The sequence below is a fragment of the Vigna unguiculata genome, chromosome 6 (genome assembly GCF_037176805.1).
Source record: "Vigna unguiculata cultivar grain cowpea cultivar isolate G323 ecotype 2 chromosome 6, ASM3717680v1, whole genome shotgun sequence".
Lineage (NCBI taxonomy): Eukaryota > Viridiplantae > Streptophyta > Magnoliopsida > Fabales > Fabaceae > Vigna > Vigna unguiculata.
This window is the reverse complement of record NC_140797.1, coordinates 44656992-44665656: the sequence shown is the minus strand read 5'-3', so window position 1 is coordinate 44665656 and position 8665 is coordinate 44656992. Positions and strand designations below refer to the sequence as shown.

General features: G+C 33.9%; 2 protein-coding genes across 2 annotated transcripts; both read right to left on the bottom strand.

Moving 5' to 3' along the window:
• Positions 1-266: 266 nt before the first annotated feature.
• LOC114187625 (Protein kinase superfamily protein) lies at positions 267-4636 on the bottom strand. Its single transcript, XM_028075920.2, has 9 exons — positions 3315-4636; positions 3096-3193; positions 2584-2976; positions 2145-2396; positions 1890-2044; positions 1597-1676; positions 1341-1476; positions 1014-1163; positions 267-882 (listed from the first exon to the last, which is right to left on the bottom strand). The coding sequence occupies exons 1-9, from the start codon at positions 3347-3349 to the stop codon at positions 700-702; spliced, it is 1482 nt and encodes a 493-aa protein (XP_027931721.1). The 5' UTR covers positions 3350-4636; the 3' UTR covers positions 267-699.
• A 152-nt stretch (positions 4637-4788) lies between these two features.
• LOC114187663 (uncharacterized protein At4g15545-like) lies at positions 4789-7960 on the bottom strand. Its single transcript, XM_028075971.2, has 9 exons — positions 7490-7960; positions 7328-7396; positions 7146-7202; positions 6731-6800; positions 6558-6653; positions 6255-6458; positions 6112-6154; positions 5094-5172; positions 4789-5003 (listed from the first exon to the last, which is right to left on the bottom strand). The coding sequence occupies exons 1-9, from the start codon at positions 7766-7768 to the stop codon at positions 4911-4913; spliced, it is 990 nt and encodes a 329-aa protein (XP_027931772.1). The 5' UTR covers positions 7769-7960; the 3' UTR covers positions 4789-4910.
• Positions 7961-8665: the final 705 nt, after the last annotated feature.

Below are 8665 nucleotides of genomic sequence, written 5' to 3'. Positions count from 1 at the left end.
CCTACTTTTCATATTACAAGAAAAGTGACAAATTTTAGTGTGGACCCTTTTTATGGAGATTATTTTTGTTTTACTTGAAAACATTCATTCAAACCCAAATTGAGATAAAAGTATACTTTAATATATCACTTTGATAGTTAAATGTGGTTTTGAAAGGGATTGATTCATATTTTGATGCTTGAGATCTGTATTTGAAAACTAAAAGCTAACAATTTACATCCGAATCCAAGTCCCAGTGACAAGACAAGGTGAGACATAAAACTCACTTAACACAAATCGAACAAATTAAAGAAAATTTGTTGGACAATCTGCATAAGGTTACAATAGAAAATAAAAGAATTTGCTGAAAATGGTATTTCCAATTGCTGATGATCATTGAATGTGTGTGAATAAAATGGAAAACAACCATTCTGAAGCTTGAATTTGGCTTCACAAATCATACCCCAACTTCATCATCATTTCAGCTAAATAAACTATTGACAAACATCATGGTACATCATCACACGAGGTTCTGCAACTACTCTCTTTCTGTCTTTGTTAACCCCTCTCAACAACAATTCCCGCGAGCTCTGAATCCTCTTGTAGAGTCAGAATCAGTTTTCATGTTCTGAAAATAAATCTCAGCTCTACAATTTCAACTTCTCAAGTTTCATGTACACACATTATCTCAAGTACAGGCCATATATACTAGACTTTATCTCATTCATCTGTAGCTGAGCCTAGAATAGTCTCCATATGTCGATCCCTCTCATTCAAAAACTTGGTTGAGTTGTACTCTTCTGCATCAAACAGTTCTTCAGAGTATGTCCTCTGAAGTTTTACCTTCGTCCGTTCTTTCATGATTCTTATGATATCTTCTTCCCCTTTTAGTATCTCCAACACCTGCATTCAATCACCAAAAAACACGCATGCTCTATATCAGCTACCAACATTGTAACAGCATTAAAAGTTTTCTTTGTTTCTTATTTTCTTGTCCAAATCCAGACACAGGATCAATGCTTAAGAGCACATGCCTGGCTCATATCTGGTCGCTGAATCGAAGACTGGTCTACACATAGAGAAGCTGTTAAGGTTACAAGTTCCATCTGCCCTGCATCGTAAGCATCAGCCAAAACTGGATCGACTAGGGCTTTGATATTATTTGCAGATAGCAGAGGTTTTGCCTGCAACAATTATTTTTTAAAAGAGAGTTTAATTTTTATCCATCGTTTATGACAATTATGATTGGATCGCAGTGTAATAATGCTTTACATTGTTAAGTGCATAAACTATACTCTCTTAAAACTATACATTTTCCATGTCAAGGTTCTTAACAAACACTTTGGAAAAGGCAGACATACCCACATCACCAGACTTCTCTGTGAGCTATCCAAAGCTTGTCGACCAGTAATGAGCTCCAATAATAGCACACCATAAGCATACACATCTGTCTTTTCATCTACTATACCATGCATGAAGAATTCAGGAGGAAGGTATCTGTTGTGGCATCCATGGTCAGTGCAAAAGAAAAAAAAAACAGAAAATAACAGTCTTAATTGATACGTGGAATGAAAAAAATACACATGGAAAACTTGTGAAGATGTTAAATATACAAACCCGAATGTGCCTTCCACTTTGGAGACAGTATGATGAGTCCATTGGTCAGGTAACCACTTTGCAAGCCCAAAATCAGATATCTGGTATAATATTATTGCCATGAAACAATTAGGTGTTTGTTTGATTTGGGGTTTTAAAGTTGTTGAGTGGACATTTACACAGTCCAATGCAGGAAAAAGAGAAGTAACACTTTTTGTCTTATTGGAGTAAACGTATTCATATTAACTCTTACAAAAACACGTTCTAAGATGGTAAATTGATTTAGAGCAGTAGAATTGAGGGTAAGTAGGCACCTGGGGCTCAAAATCCTCCGAGAGCAAAATATTAGAAGCCTTAATGTCTTTGTGAATGATCCTTCTTTGGCACCCCTCATGCAGATAGCGCAGGCCCTCAGCAGTCCCCAAAATAATCTTATATCTGAGGCTCCAATTCAGCTTCTCTCTAGGTCCTGAAATCATGCAAAGTAAAAGAATAATTATAACTTTCGCAAAAGTTGCAAGGCATTGCAGAAAGAAACACTCAAAATGTTAGTTGGTTAGCATTTATACCATAAAGTATAGATGACAAGCTACCATGTGGAGACAATTGAAGAACAAGAAACATTCCTCCTTCAACACCATATCCAATCAATCTAGCTATATTGGGATGATCCACATGTACTATAATGCCAAGCTCAGACAAGAAATCTGCAGTCATTTCTTCTTGGTTCCCTCTTGTCAACCGTTTAATGGCAACAAAATTTCCATCTTCCAATTTGCCTAAATAAACCTCCGCATAGCCTCCCTCCCCGATCAAATTAGCTTCAAAAGTAAACAATTAAAATACCTTATCAGCCTAGCATTTTAGCAAACACCATGTCAACATGTCCTCATAAACAAAAAAAAAAAAACGAAAACAAAGGTTTCTTTCAGAGTTTCTTGGATTCTTCAATCAGAAAGCAATTATTTTTGATCCCTTCGTTTCCTGGCAAGAGAATTAATTGCATACCTTGGCTAAAGTCGTTTGTTGCAGTCATGATCTCTGCGAGAGTGAAGTTTTTCCATGAAGATTTTAAGTAACCAAACTCACTGTCAAAAGATGAGCGAAGAGCTGGAGAATTCAAAGATGGACACATGTCCTCCCTGATTCTCTTGCTTTTTCTTCTTGTGAGCTTTGGAACATTTTTAAGTGGATGAAAAGTTTGGAAAGGCATTTGGGATCCTTTCTTGAGTAGCTTGAAGAAACCACGCCATTGGTTATTAGCATTAGGTGAATTCACTGCTAAAGACCCCTGACCCTCCGAATCTGAAGTGCTGGTCCTTGAACTTGGGGTTTCAGACCCTTGACTCCTAGGAGAGTGCTCAGGTGCTCCGCCCTCATCATGGTCTATTGTTTCCAATTCTAATATCGTATTCATTTTCAGCATCAGTAGACAAATTAAAGAACAACCTCCGACAATTCAATTCAATTGTCGGAAACAGGAAAAGAAAAGAAAAGAAGAGAAAGGAAAATTTAATTACCAATACTTGAGAATGAATCAGAAAACCCAGTTCGTGGACGCCTGCCTCTAAAAATAGATTTATCCCTTTCAACTACTTGTTTTCTGGGGACGCCATTGCTGCCAACATAAAATTATTTAGAAGGAATCGGCACGTGAAACATTAGGAAGAGAAATATTGAGAAACGTTGCATGGAAAAAGAAAGAGAACGTTGAAGAAGTGCATGAAAGATAGTAGTACCTCGAGGAAGCTGTTGGTTCTCGTTCATCGTTCATGGTGGCCAAGGCAGAGCAAGACGAGTTTCCGAGAACCAAAAGGGTGGCCACGGGAATGACGTGCACGCATGTAGAGTCAGAAAGAAAGGGAAGAGAAAGAGAAAGAGAGATGGAAAGACATGAAAGTAGCGGTTGGCATGATTTTTCTGTTTTCCTACTTCCTATGATAACACTACAACGTTGTCATTATTTCAAACCGTTTTTTTATGCCCAAAATACGGCTTTCGTCGTTTCTTTTTTTTCCCTTTTATGACAAAGAAATATATAGATTACTAATTAAATGAATAAAGAAGTTTGTGTTAGAATAATTAATATAGTACTAGAGTTTAATCAAAATGTTGTGGCTGTTTGAGAAAGGCTTTATGTATGAACATGCACGTAGAGGCCAAGCCAACCCATCATGCCACTTTTTTTCTTTGCCATAATAACAAATGACTTTAATTAATTATATAGCTTCCAATCAAAAGGATACTTACCCAATTTAGCCGTTTTGTTAACTAATATTATCTTTTAATATCTACGTTTCAACTTTTATCTCTTTGCTAATTTTCTTTTTTTTTTCAAATAAAAAAACAACTTCCAACCCCATTTTTCCATATTATTATTAGCTTCCTCCATTCCAAACAAATTGAAGCTTCCAAGTTGGAGTTCTTCCAAAAAATAAGATACTACAGATATTCCATTTCAATCAATTTTACACCGTTTTTAACCTTCAAATTTTCTTAATATTTATCTTGGTTATTTGAATCCAAAATAATATTTTCAATTCATGCTAGCTCATGCGCCTTATTTAATTATTATTTTTTTTTTAAAAGTTAGTGAATAAATATCTCACAGAATTTATATTCAATGTCCCTTCATTTTTCAATATATATATTCACCACTCATCCACCACACCCATTGTTATTCACTATCATCTCCACATACTCCAACCACTTTAACTTCTAATGTAACTTTAAATAATCTTTCATTCTTCAAACAACACATCAACAAAAAAAAATAATAAAAAGAGAATAGTTTTAAAGAAAATTTAAGAATATATAAATGGTAGAGGAATTAATAAGAAACCATATAACATAGGATATTTGTTACTTAATGAAAGCCTCGCTTTCAGATGCATAAAGGAGAAAATGCGTGGGTTTGAAGCAACTCAGACTGAAAAATATTGAAGGAAAATCAATCACGATTATTGTTCATTATAAGGTCTACATTTCCAGCTTTACTTCTTTCTTTTGGAACTCACAACAAGTTAAATACAGAAGATTCATATGCACGTGATTGATTAAAAAAATCATCGTGAAAGTTGATTACTTTTCAAGCATGCTGATTTCTTCTACATAAAAAATCTGCGGGAATTTTGAACCCATTTTTTTATAGAAAAAATCATTGCTTGGGAATATGATCTTTTATTGAAAAAAAAAAACTTGTGGAATTCAAAGTTTTATGAAGCAAGAAATATTGTGAAATGTATTATGGGAAGAAGTTGGTAAAGTAGATGAAATATGATGAGTTGTTACATTGGAAGAAAAAAGTTGAGTAGTAAAGTATAGTAAAGGGAGAGCTAATGGACATTGCGCGTTATCAATCCCTCAAATATAGTATAGAGGTCTTTGTTTTCAGTCCCAAAAATCTCATTAGCATTCTGCAGTGTTTCCTGCAATTTCACACGAGTGCCGATTAATTAACTAAAATTAGGGAAGCATGGAAAAAGAAGAAAGCATATTATTGGGATTACTATTTATACCTCTTTGGTTTGTTTATGAGAATTCAGTTCCTTCACATTTGCTAAAAATGCACCAAACTGCTCATAGGATAAACGACTCCTAATGATAACAAACACCACCAATTGAATCAACAATAATTGTTAGTTAATTGATATCAAATACAATTTAATTTGTGCTTACGATTGCTTCAAATTCAAAGACAGAAGGGAAACATCAAAAGATAAATTTATATAACTTTACAAAATGTTAAAGGTTTAATTCAGCATGGTTAACCCCTCCAAAAAAAAGTTCAAATATCGTGTATTATATAAGATTAATATTAAAAGTGTATTGTATCGTAATTAGTAACATTACAAGAAAATATTTCATTAACAACCAAAATTAATGATAAAAAATTGTCAATTACTAACTAATTTAAATATCAATTTACAAAATAAAAAATTATTAATTATTAAAATATTTACTATAATAAATAAAAAATTATAATTAATCGTTAATTTAGAAATAATTTCTTTTTTAAAAAAAATTTGGTTGTTACATTTTTTTTATTAATTAATAATTTTTTATTTAATAAATTAATATCGAAATTATTATTATAATAACTAATAGTCACTATTATTCGTTGTTAATTTGATATTTTATCGTAATGTAATCTCTTCGATCGTAAAAGAATTCAAAAGTAAAATATCCAATATTATGCCATGAGGTGTGATTCAATTCCATGAAACTATTTGGACAGTGAATATTAATTGTTCTCGTCTATATATATTCTTTTTACAAACTATCTACACATGCGAGATATGAGATTCGACTTTCCCTCCATACATATATTAAGGAAAAGTAAAGTTATTTTTTTAATGGATTTAGTATGAATTTTGAATTGTTTCATAATGTAGATGTAAGTTTAATTCAATTATATAAATGACTGTTTTGGCTTCATCTTTATTATTAAGGACATGAAACTTGATTTTTTCCCTCCATGTCATGTTAATTTGCAAATCTTTTACAGTTAAATTAGATAGAAGCAACTTCACTGACCTAACTTGACGAAAAAACTCTTTTCCATCCACTCGTGTTCGAGCTGAAACAATGAAAAAAGTAAGTGAAAAAATGAAGCATTTATTTTAAAAAACGTAAAAGAAATGGAAGTAGAAAGGCATCATGGATTTGAAGGGAGTCACCAGTCTGTGAGGAAGACCTATCATCAAACATTCCTCTGGAGGTTGAAAAGGACATTGCATGGCGCCTTGGAGACACGGGCTTAGACGATGTTCTTGTCGGGGATACCAGTGCAGACTTACTAGGAGGGGAACCTGGAGGAGTAATGCGAGGGGTGCTACTCTGCGATGCTAACACAACATTATGTGATGCTCCAGATCTTGATCCTGCACACAACAACACACTTTTCAAGAACACAACAAAACCAACATGTTTTGGAGATGCATGCACAAACATATGTACACTTTTATTAACCCGTCACACACCATCAGACTCACGATCCTCTGCAGAGTAATTTGGCGAATCCGAAGTGTTTAATCGCATTGAAGAAGATCTAGAAGAAGGCGCGGAAGCATCTTCATCTGCAGTCAAATGAAATGAGAATTTATATCACAACCCAGAACTTGGTGCCATTTCTCACAATTATACTTTAAAGTACCTCCAAATTGCGACGAGGAACTGATACTTGCTTGACTCTGCAACTTAGCGGCAATGTCTGCTGCTCCTCCCTGTGCCAAACTCAAATAAATGAAAAACCACGGAGAAAAGCTCGATAGAAAAAGTTATTATTTGTTTGGTAACACTTAATTATGTCACACATACACATTATATAAAGTATATAGTCGCGTATTGCTAAACTAATAAATTCAGCCAACCAAGAAAAAACAAAACATGTATGTTCATACGAAATAGGGCAATACTAGTAAAGATAAACTAATTAAAAAATAATAATAAATATATAATTAATGAAAAAAAAATATTTTTATTAAAACCTTAACTACACTTGAGAGCATTTTTTTTTTTTGTAATAATGTTAATATTAATATTAGTATTAATAAGTAAAAGTAACGTACAGAAGTATCTCCATCCTCGTGAAGTGATTTCATAAGCGTCCTTCTGAAACTCTCCAACTGCAATTACATTGAGAAGCCATTAGCCCAATAACTCTAACCACATTCCATGGACCAATTAATTTTAAATATAGATAGAACCAAACTTCAAGAGAATAGATAGAATAAAAATTCAGAATTTGCACCTTAGAGACATCTCTGGTGAGCTTTCTCACCGAATTGGAAAGAGAAGCATTCTCCTTCACCAAACTCTCCTGTAATTAGTAATCCCAGGTCAAACAAACAGATAAATAAATAAATAAAATTGGTTATTGAAAATTGAACCGGGTTGAGGGACCGGTTCGGACCTTGTCCTGGTCGGCTCTGGCTAGCTTATCGGCGGCTTCGGAGAGAGCGGCGTCGAAGGAGTCCACCTGAGCCTGGAGCTCGGCGATGAGCCGCTCCCTATCGGCGAGTTCGGCGCGCAGAGTCGACGACTCTGATTGGAGCGCATTGACACGTGTGGATAGCGCAACGGAGGTGATCTTGCGGGCGACGTCGAGCTGCTCGTAAGGATCAGACGGCAGAACTTGTAGCAACTCCTCCGGAAGATCCACCCTGGAACCACTGGATTCAACCACCAACATTTTTCTTTGCTCGCTGCTGCACCGTTACATAGTTGTATAATGTAGTACAATTTTTTGTTTAATTTATATTTTTAGGATTTTTTTATGATGTTTTGTTGACGAAATGAGAAGGAATGGCAGAGGTTTGGATAGTGAGATGACAGTGTGAGTGTCTGGGAAGACGTTTTATCTTATGAATTGGTTTGTTGAAAACTTGTGGCTTTGTAACGTTTGAATGAAGATAGGAGTTGAGGGAGAGACAAGGAGACACAGTGGTGGATATTGGGTCTGTAATTTCTGTGACCCAAAACTCACTATGAAATCATTTATTGACGTCACCCTTTTCTCTATAGTTTCTGTATTCTGTCTCATCCTGAATCACTATAATTAAACAAATTGGATAAAGTTTTATCGTTAATTATGGTTCAATCTTAGTTTAGTTTTATTTTCTCATTTTTTATATTGTTTACTTAGATTTTTTTTTTTTTCTTTCAACTCATTTTCTTCATTTCCTTTTTCTCTCAAATCCGTCACTTTGATTTCATTTTCCTCAACTCATTCTCTTCCATCTCTTTTTTACTCAACTCATTCTCTTTCATTTAATTTTTTTACTAATTTTCTTTTTTACCAATTTTTTTTCTCCATCTCTCTTGTCGCAATTATAGTGTGATTTTTCTAATATTCATAGAATATTCTATCTTTTATTACTATATTTTTATACTTTCTTTTTTTTTTCTTTTTAATTTCCTTGTCATTTGTTAAACAAAATTTTTAATAAACAATGTGTGATATGCATTGAGTTAAGGAATACCTTTAGCACAAATACCTGCCATTCTATAACATAAGGAAAAAAAATTGAAAGTAAAATAAGGGGACCATATACCTTTTATAAGGTGAATCAGGTGAAACTCTATACAT